We start from the raw sequence: 21,209 nt of genomic DNA, 5'->3' as shown, positions 1-21,209 counted from the left end.
TAGTGCATCTTTTGCAGCAAAAATTAATATAAGGCCTGGCCTTATTTTGGGGGGGGAAACATGGGTACAAAAATCGGTTCAGAAGATGGCTTCTCAGAGCCTCCGACATTATGGCCAGTTGGATGATGGTGGTGGTGGTGGTGACGATGATGATGATGATGATAGTGACAATTGCATACAAAGTCAAACTTGAGAAGACAGCAACAGACAGTAAATGCCTCCTATGCAAAGAAGCTGAAGAAACAGCAGACCACCTGGTGAGCTGCTGCAAGAAGATCGCACAGACTGACTACAAGCAGCTGCACGACAAAGTAGCCACAATGGCACATTGGAAGTTCTGCAAGAAGTATCGTTTGCCTGCAAGCAAGAACTGGTGGGATCATAAAAGAGAGAAAGTCACAGAAAATGATAGAGTTAAACTGCTCTGGGACTTCAGAATTCAAACAGACAAGCACCTGCAACATAACACCCCGGACTTAACAATTGTCGAGAAGAAAGACAAAAAAGTCTGGATAGTGGACGTGGCAGTGCCTGGAGACAGCAGAAGAGACGAGAAAGAACTGGAGAAGATAACAAAATACAAAGACTAACAAATAGAAATATTTGTGGCAAAGGCAAGCAAGGGTGGTACCAATAGCAAGAGGCGCCTTGGGTGCAATCCCAAAACAACTGGAGCACCGCTTGGACACCATCATCGGCATTGACAAATTCGCCATTAGTCAATTGCAAAAGGCAGCCTTACTAGGAACTGCTTCCATCCTGTGACGAGATCTGTGATACCGTCAAACATCCACATCTGCCTATCCCAGGTCCTTGGTAAGGACTCGATAGGTAGACAAAAATGCCAAATCCAGTCTGAACATCTGGCTGACTGTGCCATGATTAATAATAATAATAATAATAATAATAATAATAATAATAATAATAATAATAATAATAATAATAATAATAATAATAAGAAGAAGAAGAAGAAGAAGAAGAAGAAGAAGAAGAAGTAGTAGTAGTTGGAAGGGACCTTGGAGGTCATCTAGTCCAACCCCCTGCTCAGGCAGGAAACCCTATACCATTTTGGACAAATGGCTGTCTAGTCTCTTCTTAAAAACTTCCAGTGTTGGAGCATTCACTGCTTCTGGAGGCAGGTTGTTGTTCCACTGGTGAATTGTTCTAAACTGTCAGGAAATTCGTCCTTACTTCTAGGTTGCTTCTCTATCTGGTGAGTTTCCATCAAAAACAACTGCGGCTGTTGCGAGACCCGCTCTAAACACTTGTGATGTTGGACAAAGGCAACTGCCCCAAGCCCACTTCAAGGTTTGCCCGGCAGCTTTAATTGAGCAGGGACTCAAAAGCCGGGAAGGGGAAAAAAAATCCACCCAGCCAGACCTGTCTTTTTTTGAGATAACATCAATTTTCACCTCTTCCGTCACCACCGGCAGCCTGCAGGTGAGTTTCTGGCACCAGGAAAACCGTTTTTGCGCCCGCCAGCTGAGCGATCCCGGGTATCTGATTACTAAGCCAGCCTGCCAACACTTTGGACGGGGGTGGGTGGGCGGCGGCGTGCCAGCCTTGCAAGAAAAATCACACCTTCCCACGACCCACCAGTGGCGAGAAAGAGATCGAGGCCAATCGGTTTGAGGAACAACCCAATTCCTACTAAACATCCCACTGGCCACAAAGCACGTAGGAAGGTATTCGAAAGCCTTTTTCAGATCTTACTCAGCTACAACTCTTAGCATTCTTCGCTACTACTTGCAGTTTGTAGCCGAGCCGTATTTGAAGGCTGAGAAGCTACCTACCCATCTCCTTGTCACAAAGATTCGTCTATCTGCCCACTGCAGATCCCGTTGTCCATTTTTTTTTTGCCCCAAATGCTTATTGCCCTAGTCCAGGGGTAGGCAACCTCGGCTCTTTTATGACTCATGGACTTCAACTCCCAGAATTCCTGAGCCAGCCAAGCTGGCTCAGGAATTCTGGGAGTTTAAGTCCATGAGTCATAAAAGAGCCGAGGTTGCCTACCCCTGCCCTAGTCCTTTCAAGTATCTAGATCTTAACAAAGCTTGGTGGGATCTACTGGGTTTTCCTTCATTGTACCCCATCTACTTCCTTTTTCTTTTCAAACTGTCTGAAGAAATGGCTTCTTTCTCTTCTTATTGCCACCTAGCGTAAACCAATCACAATTCTAATAAATTATCCTGCTGCAGCCAAAAAAAAAACCAAAAAAAAAAAAACCCAGCCTGTCTGGCTTTTGGACAAAGACGAAACAACTTACAGGGGGTTCTCGACTTACGCCCGTCACTGAGGCCAAAGTTTCCGTGGCTAAGCAAAACGGTCATTCAGCGAGTTCTGCCCCGTTTTTATGGCCTTTCTTACCACGGCGAATCCCTCCGAGGGTTAAAACCGAGTCACATGGCTGTTCAGGGGATCTGGCTTCTGATTTGGCTGGTCGGATGGTCGCCAAAGGGGATCGCGTCACACACACACACACACACACACACACCAGAGGCTGAAAACCATCGTAAATAGGAGCCCCGTTGCCAAGCGTCCGAATTTGGATCGCGTGACCGCGGGGAGGCTGCAATGGCCGCTAAGTGTGAAAAACAGTCATAAGTCGCTTTTTTCCCAGCGCCGTTGTAACTTTGAACGGTCAGTAAATGAACAGTTGTGAGTCGAGGACTATCAGTATATTTGGGATCCACTCCAATTCTAAGCAGCCTTTTAGAATAGAATAGAGCTGGAAGGGACCTTGGAGGTCTTCTAGTCCAGCCCCCTGCTCAAGCAGGAGACTATACAATCTCAATAGAATAGAATAATAGAATAGAATAGAATAGAATAGAATAGAATAGAATAGAATAGAATAGAATAGAATAGAATAGAATAGAATAGAATAGAATAGAATAGAATAGAATAGAATAGAATAGAAAATATGGAATGGAATGGAATAGGAATAGGAAAGGGAAAATAGAATAGAATAGAATAGAATAGAATAGAATAGAATAGAATAGAATAGAATAGAATAGAATAGAATAGAATAGAATAGAATAGAATAGAATAGAATAGAATAGAAAATATGGAATGGAATGGAATAGGAATAGGAAAGGGAAAATAGAATAGAATAGAATAGAATAGAATAGAATAGAATAGAATAGAATAGAATAGAATAGAATAGAATAGAATAGAATAGAATAAGAAATAAGAATGGAATAGAATAGAATAGAATGAAATTAGAATAGAATAGAATAGAATAGAATAAAGAATGAATAGAATAGAATAAGAATACAATAAGATTAGTATAGAATAGGAGAAAGAATAGAATACAAATAGAATAAGAAACAGAATAGAATAGAATAGAATAGAATAGAATAGAATAGAATAGAATAGAATAGAATAGAATAGAATAGAATAGAATAAGAAATAAGAATGGAATAGAATAGAATAGAATGAAATTAGAATAGAATAGAATAGAATAGAATAGAATAAAGAATGAATAGAATAGAATAAGAATACAATAAGATTAGTATAGAATAGGAGAAAGAATAGAATACAAATAGAATAAGAAACAGAATAGAATAGAATAGAATAGAATAGAATAGAATAGAATAGAATAGAATAGAATAGAAGCTAGAAGGGACCATGGAGGCCATCTAGTCCAGCCCCCCACTGAAGCAGAAGACCCTATATACCATTTCAGACAAATGGCTGTCCAGTCTCTTCTTAAAAACTTCCACTGATGAAGCGCCCACGATTTCTGGAGGCAGGTTGTTCCACTGCTTAATAGTCCAGTCAGGAAGTTTCTCCTTAGTTCCAGGTTGCTTCTTCTCCTTGACTGAGTTTCCCTCCGTTGTTTCTTGTCCTGCCTTCGGGCGCTTTGGAGAATAAGATGACACCCCCCTCTTCTTTGGGGCAGCCCCTCAAGCACTGGAATACTACAAAAGGTTGCATTTGATTTTGCAACCTTTGTGGCCCTGGTTGCTAAGCAAACCACTGCAGTCTTTAAGCGAATCATGCAGTCGTTAAGCAAATCAGGTTTCCTCCCCCCCCCCATACACACACTAACTTTGCTTGCCGTAAGCTGGCTAGGAAGGCCACCAATGGCGATCACGCGACCCTGGGACAGCGCAACTGCTGTAAATGCACGCCAGTTGCCAAGCGTCTGAATTTGGATCATGTGACCGTGGGGGATGCTTCGACAGCCGTAAGTGCGAGGACCCGTCCTAAGTCACTTTTTTCAGTGCCGTTGTAACTTCAAATGGTCACTAAACAAACGGTTGTAAGTCAAGAACTACTTGAAAACCTAAAGCCACTAGATTAACCAGGGGAACAGAAGTCGCCACCAGAAGCTGTGAATGCTCCATCACTGGATGTTTTTAAGAAGAGACTGGACAGCCCTTTGTCTGAAATGGTCTAGGATTTCCTGCCTGAGCAGGGGGTTGGACTAGATGACCTCTAAGGTCCCTTCCAGCTTCCATTCTATTCTATTCTATTCTATTCTATTCTATTCTATTCTATTCTATTCTATTCTATTCTATTCTATTCTATTCCTTTTCTATATTCTATTCTATTCTATTCATTCTCTATTCTATTATTATTTATTCTATTCTTTGTTCTATTCATTCTATATTCTATTCTATTCTATTCTAATTTTATTCTATTCTATATTTCTTCTATTCTATTCTATTCTATTCATTATTCTACTATTCTTTATTGCATTCTTTCTGTTCTATATTCTATTCTATTCTATTCTATTCTATTCTATTCTATTCTATTCTATTCTATTCTATTCTATTCTATTCTCTATTTCTCCTATTCTAATATATTTATTCATTCTCTATTCTATTCTATTATTCTATTACTTCTGTTCTATTCATTCTTATTCTATTCTATTCCTTTTCTATATTCTATTCTATTCTACTCTACTCTACAGCAGTAAGGCTACTGCTAAGCTTGTAAACCGCCCTGAGTCTTCGGAGAAGGGCGGGATATAAATGGAATTAAAATAAAAATAAAAAATAAAAAATACTCTATTTGCAATTTTATTCTATTCTATTCTATTCTATTCTATTCTATTCTATTATTCTATTCTATTCTATTCTATTCTATTCTATTCTATTCTATTCTATTCTATTCTATTCAATATTTTCTATTCTATTCTATTCTATTCTATTCAGAAGGCTGATCTGGAGAATTAGGAACAAGCATCCATGAAGTTTAGGTTTTTCTCATTTCCCCCCCCCCGCTTCCCCCCACCCCAATACAAGAGGAAAACAAACTTCAACATTTCCCCTTTTGACAACAAACTACTTTTTTTTTAATACCCCAGTGCACCAAACCAAGGCCGGATCAAGACATATCGCATCCCACATACCAGCAGGCTGCTTGGAATCTCGAGTTTGAACAAATTAGCCTTGGACATTAATTGTGAAAGACGATAGGCTGCTAAACAGAAACAGACGTTTCTAATTTCCTCCTTTCAAGAGACACACCCGAGGATTGTGCGCTCATGGGTTTGGGTTTTATTACTGTTTTTATGTAATTTATGTGTTGTACTGGGCATTATGGTTTAATCTCTTCTTAATTTTTGTATTTTGGTATTTTAGTATTTATTGCCCTGTTCACCGCCCTGAGTCCTTCGGGAGAAGGGCGGTATACAAATTAATTTTTTTTAAAAAAATAGGAAGCCGAAGCCACTCCGGCTTCTGGGCCGTGCCGTGATGGAGGGGTGGCTCAAATCAAATCAAACTTTTATTAAGGCCTTCGGGACAGAGAAAGATGGAAGGAAGCTTTGCCATTTTTTAAATTATTATTTTTAAAAAAGAAATAGACCCACATGCTTAGAATTGAGGCACGAGGCAATCAAGGTCTTTTTCAAACATCTAATTTTAGACAAGGAGGGGTTTTGTATGTCATTTCTTGGGGGGGTGGAAAGGAGCTGTTATATCTAAGCGCCACTCCACTTTCTCAATGAAAGGGTAAGATGGATTAATTTTACAACTGAGGTTTTGAAAGACAGAGTGGAACACAAACTCGTTAAGACCTGAAATCATTTCCGCCAACAGAGGAAAATGGGAGGAAAATTTTACAAAATGTAGGAAAGGAGACGCAACGAAGCACCACCCACCAGGAGCAAAGAATAAGAGGAAGGCACGTTTTCTACCCTGCGACTTAAGACACGGGAAAAACACACAAAACAGAAGAGCCAGTCCGGATGAAGGAGGACAGTGACATGTCACAGAGAACAGACTGACAGGGGGGAAATCTGTCTGGCAGACAGCTGGCTGGGGGATTCTGGGAGTTGAAGTCCACCCATCTTAAACTTGCCAAGCATGAGAATTACTACTCTACTAGGGAAGAAGAAGAAGAAGAAGAAGAAGAAGAAGAAGAAGAAGAAGAAGAAGAAGAAGAAGAAGAAGAAGAAGAAGAAGAAGAAGAAGAAGAAGAAGAAGAAGAAGAAGAAGAAGAAGAAGAAGAAGACCTGGCAATGGCTAAGAGCAGAGACCAAGCCTTAAGGACAAATGCATACAAAGTCAAACTTGAGAAGACAGCAACAGACAGTAAGTGCCTCCTATGCAAAGAAGCTGAAGAGACAGTGGATCACCTGCTGAGCTGCTGCAAGAACATCACACCGAGTGACTACAAGCAGCGGCACGACAAAGTAGCCACAATGGCACATTGGAAGATCTGCAAGAAATATCATTTGCCTGCAAGCAAGAACTGGTGGGATCATAAAATATAAACTGCTCTGGGACTTCAGAATTCAAACAGACAAGCACGTGCAACATAACAGCCCGGACTTAACAATTGTCGAGAAGAAAGACAAAAAAGTCTGGATCGCGGACGTGGCAGTGCCTGGAGACAGCAGAAGAGACGAGAAAGAACCGGAGAAGATAACAAAATACAAAGACCCACAAATGGAAATAGAAAGACTGTGGCAAAGGCAAGCAAGGGTGGTACCAATAGTAAGAGGCGCCTTGGGTGCAATCCCAAAACAACTGGAGCACCACTTGGACACCATCATCGGCATTGACAAATGCGCCATTAGTCAATTGCAAAAGGCGGCCTTACTAGGAACTGCTTCCATCCTGCGACGAGATCTGTGATACCGTCAAACATCCACATCTGCCTATCCCAGGTCCTTGGTAAGGACTCGATGGGTAGACAAAAATGCCAAATCCAGTCTGAATGCCTGGCTGACTGTGCCATGATTAATAATAATAATAATAATAATAATAATAATAATAATAATAATAATAATAATAATAATAATAATAATAATAATAATTAATAGTAGTAGTAGTAGTAGAAGAAGAAGAAAAAGGAGGAGGAGGAGGTTGGGAGGGACCTTGGAGGTCATCTAGTCCAACCCCCTTTTTTTCAAAGCTTGGTCCTCTTCGAACTAAGTCAATCAACGCCAGGACTCAAAACACAAACTAGGGAAAGGGCCGAATCCGATAAACTGATCATCCTGGTGGGCTCTTTTCCAAAGAACCTAGGACAAGGGGATTTAAGATATTTACAGGCTTTCCCACGGCGTGCTTCAGCAGGTAGATGGCAAAGTGGATGTGAAGGTAGAACTCCAGTTTCTGACCCACAGCGTCCCGCTCGCGGACCGAGGAAGGGATGTGCTCTTCCCACAGTTCAAAGAAGACGTCCTGGTCTCCATCAGCAAAGGACATGAGCAGATCCTTCCAAAGAGACCAAAAAAAAGAAAAGAAAAGAAAAGAAAAGAAAAGAAAAGAAGAAAAGAAAAGAAAAGAAAAGAAAAGAAAAGAAAAGAAAAGAAAAGAAAAGAAAAGAAAAGAAAAGAAAAAAAGAAAAGAAAAGAAAAGAAAAAAAGAAAAGATTAGTTCTTTGGGAAATTATTTAAGACGGTGCAAAAAAGTGGAAGTGTCTTATTTTGCACGTTCCGTTTAGGAAAAGCCGTTTTGGTTTTTGGCTAGGAACGATGAGATGGTGAGTTCTAGTTCCACCTTAGGCATGAAAGCCAGTTGGGTGATTTTGGACCAATAACAGGGAGACGGTGAGTTCTAGTCCTGTCTCAGCTAGGAAAGCCAGCTGAGTGGGTTTGGGCCAATCACCAAGAGACTGGGAGTTCTAGTTGCACCTTAGGCATGAAAGCCAGTTGGGTGACTTTGAACCCAATCACCAGGAGACAGGGAGTTCTAGTATTGCCTTAGGCATGAAAGCTGACTGGAGGACTGTGGGCCAATCACCAGGAGACAGGGAGTTCTAGTCCTGCTTCAGACGTGAAAGCCGGCTAGGTGACTTTGGGCCAATCACCAGGAAGCAGGGAACTCTAGTCCTGCCTCAGCCATGAAAGCCGTCTGGGTTTGGGCCAATCACGAGGTGACTGGGAGTTCTAGTCCTGCTTTAGGCAACAAAGCTGGCTGGAGGACTTTGGGCCAATCAACAGGAGACTCTGAGTTCTAGTTCTGCCTTAGACATGAAAGCCAGCTGGGTGACTTTGGGCCAACTCACCTCACAAGGGGTAAAAAGGAGGAGGAAGGGGCTGAGTTATTTATAAACAATAACCAAGCTAGGATGACATTCAAATAAATAAACAAACCCTACTCATCGAAGTCAACAGCGATTAAGATCAGAACAGAGGTTATCCAGCATTCTTGTTCCCCGAAACAATCAGCTAGGTTTCTTGAAAATCCAGAAGCAGAATACAGGCAGTCCTCAACTTACAGCAGTTCATTTAGTGACCAGTCACGAGTTACAACATACTGAAAAAAGTGACTTTATGACCATTTTTCACACTGATGACTGTTGCAACGTCCCCACGTCATGGGATTACAATTCAAATGCTTGGCACCACTGATTCATATTTATGACCTTTCCTGTGTCCCGGTGTGTGTGTTTGTGTGTGTGTGTGTGTATGTGTCATGCAATCCCCTTTTATGACCTTCTGACCAGCAAAGTCAATGGGGCAAGCCGGATTCACTTAACAACCGCGTCACTAAATTTACCACTTAACAATGGTGTCAGGAAAGGTTGTAAAATGAGGAAAAACTCAAAATGTCTCCCTTGGCCACAAAAATATCGGACTCAGTTGTGGTCGTAAGTCAAGGACTACCTGTACAAAGGCAATAGCCTTCTTCTGCTTGTAGCCTTGGAGGATGCTTCAGAGAAAATGAAGGCTTCATTTAGCCCAGAGGGCTAATTAGTGACCCCATCAATCAGTAGATCCAAACAAAGGACTGACAATAAAGGTGAAGAAAGAGAGACATTATAGTGTACCCTACAGACAATTAGTGCAAACAGCCTAAAGGTTTAATTGGGGATACCAACCTGTTGATCAAATAACATTTGTACAGACATGTTTGCATGATTTTCAGGAATGATAAGACATATTTGCTCTTTAACTGATGAGGCTATTATTTAATAAGAATAATAAAGTTGGAAGGGGTCTTGGAGGTCATCTAGTCCAACCCCCTGCTCAGGCAGGAAACCCTATACCATTTCGGACAAATGGCTGTCCAGTCTCTTCTTAAAAACTTCCAGTGTTGGAGCATTCACAGCTTCTGGAGGCAGGTTGTTCCACTGGTTAATTGTTCTAACTGTCAGGAAGTTTCTCCTTAGTTCTAGGTTACTTCTCTCCTTGACTAGTTTCCATCCATTGTTTCTTGTTCTGCCTTCAGGGGCTTTGGAGAACAGCTTGACTCCCTCTTCTTTGGGGAAGCCCCTGAGATACTGGAGCACTGCTATCATGTCACCCCTAGTCCTTTCTTCATTAAACTAAACATGCAACCAATCTTTATATGTTTTAGCCTCCAGTCCCCCAATCATCTTGGTTGCTCTTCTCTGTACTCTTTCTAGAGTCTCAACATTTTTTTTTACATCGTGGTGACCAAAACTGGATGCAGTATTCCAGGTGTGGCCTTACCAAGGCCTTGTAAAGTGGTATTAACACTTCACGTGATCTTGACTCTATCCCTCTGTTGATGCAGCCTAGCACTGTGTTGGCTTTTTTGGCAGCTTCAGCACACGGCCGGCTCATATTTAAGTGATTGTCCACTAGGACTCCGAGATCCCTCTCACAGTTACTACTATTGAGCAAGGTATCCCCTGGACTAGGGGTAGGCAACCTCGGCTCTTTTATGACTCATGGACTTCAAGTCCCAGAATTCCTGAGTCAGCTATGCTGACTCAGGAATTCTGGGAGTTGAAGTCCATGAGTCATAAAAGAGCCGAGGTTGCCTACCCCTGCCCTATACTATACCTGTGCATTTCTTTCCTCCACAGCACTAATATCTTAGGAATGCATCAATGCCTTGTTAAAAAAAAAAAGCTTGAGTAATGCAGCGTCTAGGCATCATTTAAAAAAAAATAAAATTAAAAACCCAACAGAGGCATAGTAGAGGGTCTCCAGTTTGCGCAGGGGGCTGGACTAGAAGACCTCCATGGTCCCTTCCAGCTCTATTCTGATTGCACAGCTTGCCTCCAGAGGTTGTGGGTGAGAGACTGGAGAACCACTATGTCTCACACTGTATAGGGCAGGGGTCTTCAAACTCGGCCCTTTTATGACTCATGGACTTCAACTCCCAGAATTCCTCAGCCAGCATGCCTGGCTGAGAAATTCTGGGAGTTGAAGTCCATGAGTCATAAAAGGGCCGAGTTTGAAGACCTCTGGTATAGGGCCTGCTAGAGCAGGGGGGGTTGGACTAGAAGACCTCCAAGGCCCCGTCCAACTCCGATGATGATGATATGCCCACACCCATAAAGGAAGCGTTACCTGAATGATTAGAGCCTTGGAGTCTTTCGCAGAATTACTTCCTGTTTTGGGGAGGGGTTTCCCTTTTATTTTACATTCTTTGGTAAATGTTTTCACCGTGTCTTCAAACTCGGCGAAGTCCAAATACTGAGAAGGCAAGAAAGGAGAATCTGTTAACACGTTTCCCATTAAAGACCCTCGGCAAAGAATATATTGCCAAAACTGTTTCCAGGGATTTTTCTGGGGCGCAAAAGGCTGTAAGGCCTCAACAGGAGACACCACTCATTTAGGGCAGGGGGGTGTCTTCAAACTTGGCCCTTTCATGACTTGTGGACTTCAACACCCAGAATTCCTCAGCTGGGCATGCTGGCTGAGGAATTCTGGGAGTTGAAGTCCACAAGTCGTAAAAGGGTCATAGTTCCCTCACGTTGGCTGAGGAATTCTGGGAGTTGAAGTCCACAAGTCGTAAAAGGGTCATAGTTCCCTCACGCTGGCTGAGGAATTCTGGGAGTTGAAGTCCACAAGTCGTAAAAGGGTCATAGTTCCCTCACGCTGGCTGAGGAATTCTGGGAGTTGAAGTCCACAAGTCGTAAAAGGGTCATAGTTCCCTCACGCTGGCTGAGGAATTCTGGGAGTTGAAGTCCACAAGTCGTAAAAGGGTCATAGTTCCCTCACGCTGGCTGAGGAATTCTGGGAGTTGAAGTCCACAAGTCGTAAAAGGGTCATAGTTCTCTCACGCTGGCTGAGGAATTCTGGGAGTTGAAGTCCACAAGTCGTAAAAGGGTCATAGTTCCCTCACGCTGGCTGAGGAATTCTGGGAGTTGAAGTCCACAAGTCGTAAAAGGGTCATAGTTCCCTCACGCTGGCTGAGGAATTTTGGGAGTTGAAGTCCACAAGTCGTAAAAGGGTCATAGTTCCCTCACGCTGGCTGAGGAATTCTGGGAGTTGAAGTCCACAAGTCGTAAAAGGGTCATAGTTCCCTCACGCTGGCTGAGGAATTCTGGGAGTTGAAGTCCACAAGTCGTAAAAGGGTCATAGTTCCCTCACGCTGGCTGAGGAATTCTGGGAGTTGAAGTCCACAAGTCGTAAAAGGGTCATAGTTCTCTCACGCTGGCTGAGGAATTCTGGGAGTTGAAGTCCACAAGTCGTAAAAGGGTCATAGTTCCCTCACGCTGGCTGAGGAATTCTGGGAGTTGAAGTCCACAAGTCGTAAAAGGGTCATAGTTCCCTCACGCTGGCTGAGGAATTTTGGGAGTTGAAGTCCACAAGTCGTAAAAGGGTCATAGTTCCCTCACGCTGGCTGAGGAATTCTGGGAGTTGAAGTCCACAAGTCGTAAAAGGGTCATAGTTCTCTCACGCTGGCTGAGGAATTCTGGGAGTTGAAGTCCACAAGTCGTAAAAGGGTCATAGTTCCCTCACGCTGGCTGAGGAATTCTGGGAGTTGAAGTCCATAAGTCGTAAAAGGGTCATAGTTCCCTCACGCTGGCTGAGGAATTCTGGGAGTTGAAGTCCACAAGTCGTAAAAGGGCCAAGTTTGAAGACCCTTGATTTTAGTGACTGCTCGAACTTACCACAGCGTGACATGTGACCGTTTTAAACAATTGCAACCGTTGAAATGGTTGGGACCCCGTGGTCACATGATCAAAATTCAGACGCTCGGCAACCGGCTCATTTTTACAACAGTCGCAATGTCCCCCGGTGAGGGGGTCACGAGATCCCCTTTTGCAACCTTCTGGCCAGGAAAGCTAATGGGGAAGCCGGATTCGCTTAAGAACTGTTTTCCTATCTTAACAAGGGCAATGATTCCCTGAACAACAGTGGCAGGACAGGTCGTAAAATGGAGCAAAAGTCACGTCAAAAACTGTCTCGCTTAGCCACGAGGAAAAGTTGACCTCAACTGGGGTTGTAATTGAAGGACTACTTGGTCTCCCTATTGTCACTTTTTAAATTTATTTTACAGGATGCCTTTTTCATTTGTGAATCCCCGCCCACCCCCCGAGACGTTACAAGACATTGGATGTAGAAATAAATAAGTAAGTAAGTAAGTAAGTAAGTAAGTAAGTAAAAATATAAATAAATCAGAGGCAATGGTTCCATTGGCACCGGCTTCCATCCCAGGGACGGTGAACCTTTTGGCTTTGGAGGTGTCCAAAATTGAGAAAAAACTTGCCTCTTTCACCATTCCAAGTAGCTCTGCTTCGTAAGCCAGTACGTCACCCATCATCCAGTGCTGACAAGGATAACAACCTGCAATGTAATTCGAATACGGATTACCAAACCTGTCACTGGGATAAGGCTTTTGCAAGACGTACCTCAAAACCATCTCTCAAATCATTCCATTGTTTTTCATACCTGAATCAGATGAGTTGTAAGTGGGACTGGGCTGGCTGCAGGTGGGAAAGGGTTAGGGTTAGGGGGAAAGATTTTCCACCCCATTTTTTTATGCTGTTTCTAAATACCCATAGCAATAGCATTTGGACTTATATACCGCTTCATGGCGCTTTACAGCCCTCTTTAAGCGGTTTACAAATATCAGCATCTTACCACCACCACCAACCCAACAATCTGGCTCCTCATTTTACCGACCTCAGAAGGATGGAAGGCTGTCAACTTTGAGCTGGTCGGGATCAAACTCCTGACTGTGGGCAGAGTTGGCCTGCAATACTGCATTCTAACCACTGTGCCACCATAGAAGGAAGGAAGGGAGGGAGGGAGGGAGGGAGGGAGGAAGAGCAATAGCACTTAGACTTATATAACGCTTCAGTACTTTACAGCCCTCTCTAAGCAGTTTCCAGAGTCAGCTGGTCAGGATCAAACTCCTGACTGTGGGCAGAGTTGGACTGCAATACTACATTCTAACCACTGTGCCACCAGAGAAGGGAGGGAGGGAGGGAGGGAGGGAGGGAGGGAGGAAGGAAGGAAGGAAGGAAGGGCAATAGCACTTAGACTTATATAACGCTTCAGTGCTTTACAGCCCTCTCTAAGCAGTTTCCAGAGTCAGCTGGTCAGGATCAAACTCCTGACTGTGGGCAGAGTTGGCCTGCAATACTGCATTCTAACCACTGTGCCACCATAGAAGGAAGGAAGGGAGGGAGGGAGGGAGGGAGGGAGGGAGGAAGAGCAATAGCACTTAGACTTATATAACGCTTCAGTACTTTACAGCCCTCTCTAAGCAGTTTCCAGAGTCAGCTGGTCAGGATCAAACTCCTGACTGTGGGCAGAGTTGGACTGCAATACTACATTCTAACCACTGTGCCACCAGAGAAGGGAGGGAGGGAGGGAGGGAGGGAGGGAGGGAGGAAGGAAGGAAGGAAGGAAGGGCAATAGCACTTAGACTTATATAACGCTTCAGTGCTTTACAGCCCTCTCTAAGCAGTTTCCAGAGTCAGCTGGTCAGGATCAAACTCCTGACTGTGGGCAGAGTTGGCCTGCAATACTGCATTCTAACCACTGAGCCACCATGGCTGTAAAACAGACATGTCAAACTCGTGACATCACGTGACATCGTGCAACGTATCGGGATGGTTTTGCCATTGCTGGCAATGGAATGGGCAGATTCCAGATGACCTGTCCGACCCGTGGGCCGGCAGTTTGACAAACCTGCTCTAAAAGATGATTTTGACACTCACAATATGTGGCAACAACTCTGGTTAGAAAATCACACACACACACACACAAACACGCACGCACACACACAAAATGTTGAAGCTTTCTCTGCATCTTGGAAAAAAACCAACTGAATTTGACCAGTTCCGTGTGATAGGGATAATCCTGAACCAAACTGGCAGTGATCGTGATAGGTGATGTAGGACAGGGCTCTCCATAATTTTAAGACTTGTGGACAACTCCCAGAATTCCTCAGCCAGATTCTGGCAAGGAATTCTGGGAACTGAAGTCCACAAGTCTTAAAGTTGCCGAGGTTGGGGACCTCAGATGTAGGAGATGATCAGGCTGAGCTGTCAAACACGTGGTTAAGTCACGAGTCCCTGCGTGCCTGCAAGAGATCTAAGTCCAGTCCTCCTTGAATTCCTTCCTTATCTCCCACTGATTTCCATTGACCGTTAGTTGGTCAGATTCTTAAGCTAGCAATAAATCGTTATTCTCATTTGAACTGCCCTGAATCTCCCGATTTCCCCAGAGCTGGACAGAGGTCCTCTATAAGTGGGGCAAAATACCGGCACCCAATTGTGACGATGGGCCGAAAAACAAGCTGTCCAACACAAAGTGACAGAGTATCAAAATAGTGGAGATTTCGCTGATTGCCTGGCTGCGACAAAGGAAGTAAAAAAATTACATTTGCCAACTTAGATATCTTTGTAATCTTCCTGTTGTTTCAGATCTTAGATTCCATGTTTTGCATTTTACTACATGTTGTTTTTTACTGAAATATAACAGAATACATATATAATATTCTTTTTTATATCTCTATATCTCTATCTCTATATCTCTATATCTATCTACCTATATCTATCTTCAGGGGTGTCCAAACTTTTTTCAAAGAGGGCCAGATTGGATGAAGTGAACATGCTGGAGGGCCGAACATTTTTCCGAACATTCTTTGAACAATTGCAATTAAATGCAAATGAATTATTTTATGCCAAGTTAATTGCAAATGGCATACTTTTCATTTTATAACATTAAGATCAACTGGCAGCTGAGTTTTCACTATGTCGGCAATCCTGCGGCTCCCAACCGCCCGGTGCGCACGCACCTCTTCGAACGGGCAGTGGTGCGTGCGCACCTCTCCAAATGGAGAGTGGCACCACCCGTTCCGAGAGGTGCGCGCGCACCTTTCCGAAGGGCGGAGGTGCACGCGCACCTCTCCAAGCCGCCGCCGTCCGGAGACCTGCCGACGTTTGGGGAGGTTTGGGGAGGTGCGCGCCGGGGAAAAGGCCGCGAGACGAGGGGGGAGGAAGGATGGGGTGGGGGAGAAGGAGGCTTCCCGGGCTGGGGGGGAAAAGCAGAAGCGAGGGATCAGGACTCCTCCCGCTTGGCTGCTGCCACCGCCGCCGCTCCTACGGCCGCCGCCGCCTGCTCTCTTGGCTGGTTGCTTTCCGCTTCTCTCCCCCCACCTGCCCTCCTTCCTGCCTTCCTCCCCTCCGCCTCGCCTTCCCCGCTCCCGCGTTTTCCCTCTCCCCGCCTCGGATTCGGGGTGATTCCCCGGGAGAGGGCGATGGGATTCCGGTGAGCTTTAAAGCCTTCTCGGTGGTCTCCGGCACGGCTCAGGAAGCGTTTCTGCGCCGCCCGGTCGGAGCCTTTGCCTCCTTCCCTCCCCCAAGCAAGGCATCCTTTTTCAAGTTGCAAAACCAAGCGGCGCAGAAACGCTTCCTGAGCCGTGCCGGAGACCGCCGAGAAGGCTTGAAAGCTCACCGGAATCCCATCGCCCTCTCCCGGGGAATCACCCTGAATCCGAGGCAGGGAGAGGGAAAACGCGGGAGCGGGGAAGGCGAGGCGGAGGGGAGGAAGGCAGGAAGGAGGGCAGGCGGGGGGGAGAGAAGCGGAAAGCAACCAGCCAAGAGAGCAGGCGGCGGCCGTAGGAGTGGTGGCGGCGGCGGCAGCAGCCAAGTGGGAGGAGTCCTGATCCCTCGCTTCTGCTTTCCCCCCCAGCCCGGGAAGCCTCCTTCTCCCCCACCCCATCCCTCCCCCCCAGCCCGGACCCCCTTCTCTCCCGGCCTTTTCCCCAGCACACACCTCCCCAAACCTCCCCAAACGTCGGCAGGTTTGGGGAGGTGCGCACGCACCTCTCGGAATGAGTAGCAGAGAGTCAATACGGCAGGAGGAGGAGCAGCAGCAGCAAGCAGCCGCAGTTGTTAGCTTTACCTCCGGGAAAGGAGGAGACGGAGGACGGCGAGAGCGCGAACTTGATGCACTTGTAGTAGGGCAGTGAGTCCCGCCAGGCCCGCCCCGCACCTGCGCCGCTCGTCTTCCAAGTTTGGGCAGTGACGTCAGGATGCGGCCCTCTCACCGCTCTCCTGCGGCAGACAGTCTTCTGCTTGCCACCCTCAATCAGAAGGGAGGGCCGCATTTGCACAGAGCAGGGAGGGCTGTTAGAGGGCCGGATTAAACCGCCCCGCGGGCCGCAAATGGCCCGCGGGCCGGACTTTGGACATGCCTGATCTATATCTATCTCTATCTCAATAATAATAGTAATAATAGTAATAATAACAATAATAACAATAACAGTAATAATAATAATAATAATAATAAGAAGAAGAAGAAGAAGAAGAAGAAGAAGAAGAAGAAGAAGAAGAAGAAGAAGATGATAATGATGATGATAATGATGATGATGATGGAAGGGACCTTGGAGGTCACCTAGTCCAACACCCTGCTCAGGCAGGAAACCCTATACTATTTCAGGCAAACAGCTGTCCAGCCTCTTCTTAAAAACTTCCAGTGTTGGAGCATTCACCACTTCTGGAGGCAAGGAGTTCCACTGGTTAATTGTCCCACTGTCAGGAAGTTTCTCCTTGATTCCAGATTGCTTCTCTCCTTGATGAGTTTCTCTCCGTTGCTTCTTGTCCTGCCTTCAGGCGCTTTGGAGAATAGCTTGACTCCCTCTTCTTTGGGGAAGCCCCTGAGATATTGGAAGGCGTCTGTCTGTCTGTCTGTCTGTCTGTCTGTCTGTCTGTCTATCTATCTAACTAACTAACTAACTAACTAACAGAAATAACACAGCTGGAAGGGACCTTGGGCCCAATCCCCTGCTCAGGCAAGATAATGTTTACTCTAGAAACCACCCTAGGACTGTTCATTCTCCTGCCTCTCTTCCAGGTCAATACTTCTTAATTCCTCTTTAAAGCTCAGCAGGTGGCAGCATTTAGCTAATAAGTACTGGTCAATTTTAAAAGTTAGGGCAGGTCAGTCCTGCTTCATCCTGGAATGAGGCACCACCCCCAAAATTGAGAAGTTGAAAAAACATCAACTTCCGTTTTGGTCATCACGATATTAAAAAGATGCGGAGACTCTGGAAAGAGGGCAGAGAAGAGCGACAAAGATGACCAGGGGCCTGGAAGCTAAAACATGCGAAGAACCGTCGCAGGAATTGGGTATGTCCAGTTTAATGAAGAGAAGGATGAGGGGGGACAGGATAGCAGTCTTCCAATATCTCAGGGGCTGCCCCAAGGAAGAGGCAGTCAAGCTATTCTCCAAAGCCCCTGAAGGCAGGACAAGAAGCAACGGATGGAAACTTATCAAGGAGAGAAGCAACCTAGAACTAAGGAGAAACTTCCTGACAGTTAGAATAATTAACCAGTGGAACAACCTGCCTCCAGAAGCTGTGAATGCTCCAACACTGGAGGTTTTTAAGAAGAGATTGGACAGTCATTTGCCTGAAATGGTATAGGGTTTCCTGCCTGAGCAGGGGGTTGGACTAGAAGATCTCCAAGGTCCCTTCCAACTCTGTTATCCCAGAAAACTTCAATAAGTTTTCAATAATAATAATAATAATAATAATAATAATAATAATAATAATAATAATAATAATAAGAAGAAGAAGAAGAAGAAGAAGAAGAAGAAGAAGAAGAAGAAGAAGAAGAAGAAGAAGAAGAGGAAGAAGAAGAAGAAGAAGTAGTACTAGTAGTAGTAGCTGGAAGGGACCTTGGAGGTCATCTAGTCCAACCCCCTGCATCCCTTTTAGGCTTTCTGGGTATCAAAAGAAGACACCACCCAGGTAGTCTTCAACTTAGCGACTGTTCGAAGTGACAACATCAGGTGACTTAACGAGCGGGGTTTTTTTCCACACTTACATGAATTATGTTAACGTACGATTAAAATAATCAACCTTTCTCAAAGTAAGCGGGGAAGAGATTCTGGAAGGGTATTAATGGGACCACCCCTGGAAAATATAACACATATAAGCTAAACAGCGAAGTTAAAAAAAAAATCATCACCACCATCCAAGGGGAAGGCAACGGCCTAGCAGTTTCACATTTTTGCCAAGAAAAACACGTGGATGTGCCTAGGGATCACCATGAATCAAACAAAGCCCACGGACATCTTTCCTTAATTATACAATAAAATAAAACCCTACAGCCCCATTAGTCAAAAGTGTTAACCAGGGCTCAACTGTACCTTAATTCTGATTATTTCCAAACAGTTCTGAGGATCAGAATGTGCCATCCGGCTTTATTTTATTTCTCCCTTTTTTCTTTCCTCCATCAAAGTCCTCAATTTACAACTGTTCGGTGACCATTTAAAGTAGGGGTCTTCAAACGTGGCCCCTTCATGACTTGTGGACTTCAACTCCCAGAATTCCTCAGCCAGCGTGAGGGAACTATGACCCTTTGATGATTTGTGGACTTCAACTCCCAGAATTCCTCAGCCAGCATGAGGGAACTATGACCCTTTGATGACTTGTGGACTTCAACTCCCAGAATTCCTCAGCCAGCGTGAGGGAACTATGACCCTTTGATGATTTCTGGACTTCAACTCCCAGAATTCCTCAGCCAGCGTGAGGGAACTATGACCCTTTGATGATTTGTGGACTTCAACTCCCAGAATTCCTCAGCCAGCGTGGGGGAATTATGGCCCCTTCATGACTTGCGGACTTCAACTCCCAGAATTCCTCAGCCAGCATGAGGGAACTATGGCCCCTTCATGACTTCATTACCAAAAATGGTAAGTGAGCACCTGTCCAGCCTAGACGAGTTCAAATCACCAGGACCAGACGGATTACACCCCAAGGTTCTCAAGGAACTGGCAGACGTGATCTCAGAACCACTGAACTATATTTTTCAAAGATCCTGGAGCACTGGGGAACTACCAGAGGACTGGAAGAGAGCTGATGTAGTTCCTATCTTCAAAAAAGGGAAAAAAATAGATCCAGGAAACCACAGACCTATCAGCCTGACCTCAATACCTGGGAAGATTCTGGAAAAGATAATCAAACAACAAATCAGCGAACACCTTGATGCGAACAAAGTCATCACTAAAAGCCAACATGGGTTTGTCAAAAACAGATCATGCCAGACAAATCTTATTACATTCTTTGACCAAGTGACAAAACTAGTGGACCAAAGGAATGCTGTAGATATAATTTACTTGGACTTCAGTAAGGCATTTGATAAAGTAGATCACAACCTACTAGTTGATAAGATAGAAAAATGTGGGTTAGACAGAATCACCACCAGATGGATTCGTAGCTGGCTGACAAGCCGTACTCAGCCTGTGGTCCTCAATGGAACCGCATCTACATGGAAGGAAGTGTGTAGTGGGGTGCCCCAGGGCTCTGTTCTGGGCCCAGTGCTCTTCAACATCTTCATCAACGATTTGGATGAGGGGATAGATGGGGAACTCATCAAATTTGCAGACAACACCAAGCTGGCAGGAATAGCCAATACTGCAGAAGACAGGCTTAAGATACAGGAGGATCTGGACAGACTCTAACAGTGGGCGCTATCTAACAAAATGAAATTCAATGGTGAAAAAAGTAAGGCTCTACATTTAGGCAGGAAAAATCAAATGCACAGGTATAGTATAGGTCAGGGGTAGGCAACCTCGGCTCTTTTATGACTCGTGGACTTCAACTCCCAGAATTCCTCAGTCAGCATAGCACACACACACACACACACATATATACACATACATACACATATACACATACATACATACATACATACATACATATACATACATACATATACATACACACACACTCAATTTGCCAGCAAATTTGGAAAACTCAACAGTGACCACAGGATTGGAAAAGATCAGTTTACATTCCAATTCAAAAGAAAGGCAGTGCCAAAGAATGTTCAAACTATCGCACCATTGCACTCATTTCTCATGCTAGTAAAGTTATGCTTAAAATCCTACAAGCTAGACTCCAGCAGTATGTGGATCGAGAACTATCAGAAGTACAGGCAGGATTTCGAAGACGCAGAGGAACTAGAGATCAAATTGCCAACATATGCTGGATCATGGAGAAAGCTAGAGAGTTCCAGAAAAACATCTACTTCTGCTTCATTGACTATGCTAAAGCGTTTGATTGTGTGGATCATAACAAACTGTGGCTAGTCCTTAAAGAGATGGGTGTACCAGACCATCTTATTTGTCTCTTGAGAAACCTATATGCGGGCCAAGAAGCATCAGTGAGAACTGGACACGGAACCACTGATTGGTTCAAAATTGGGAAAGGAGTCCGGCAAGGCTGTATACTGTCACCTTGCCTATTTAACTTATATGCAGAGCACATCATGAGAAAGGCAGGGCTAGATGAATCAAAAGTTGGAATTAAGATTGCCGGAAGAAACATCAACAACCTAAGATATGCAGATGATACCACTCTAATGGCAGAAAGTGAAGAGGAACTAAAGAGCCTCTTGTTGCGGGTAAAGAAGGAGAGTGCAAAAGTTGGGTTGAAACTTAACATTAAGAAAACCAAGATCATGGCATCCGGCCCTCTCAATTCCTGGCAAATAGATGGGGAAGAAATGGAGGTAGTGACCGATTTTATTTTCCTGGGCTCCAAGATCACTGCAGACGGGGACTGCAGCCAAGAAAT

The 21,209-nt window shown here is 44.6% G+C and overlaps 1 protein-coding gene across 1 annotated transcript in view; it reads right to left on the bottom strand.

Annotated features, from left to right (window-relative positions):
- The window catches only part of ARMC9 (armadillo repeat containing 9), a 134,563-nt gene that overhangs the window by 106,698 nt on the left and 6,656 nt on the right, over positions 1-21,209 (bottom strand). The window contains 3 exon segments of the mRNA XM_083364078.1: positions 7,509-7,676; positions 10,730-10,855; positions 12,879-12,955. Coding sequence (XP_083220204.1) covers positions 7,509-7,676; positions 10,730-10,855; positions 12,879-12,932 — 348 coding nt within the window. The 5' untranslated portion in view covers positions 12,933-12,955.

Source organism: Vipera ursinii (assembly GCF_947247035.1).
Source record: "Vipera ursinii genome assembly, chromosome: 5".
NCBI classification, from domain to species: Eukaryota; Metazoa; Chordata; class Lepidosauria; order Squamata; family Viperidae; genus Vipera; species Vipera ursinii.
Note: the sequence above shows the minus strand (reverse complement) of the source record. Positions and strands in the feature narration are given on the sequence as shown.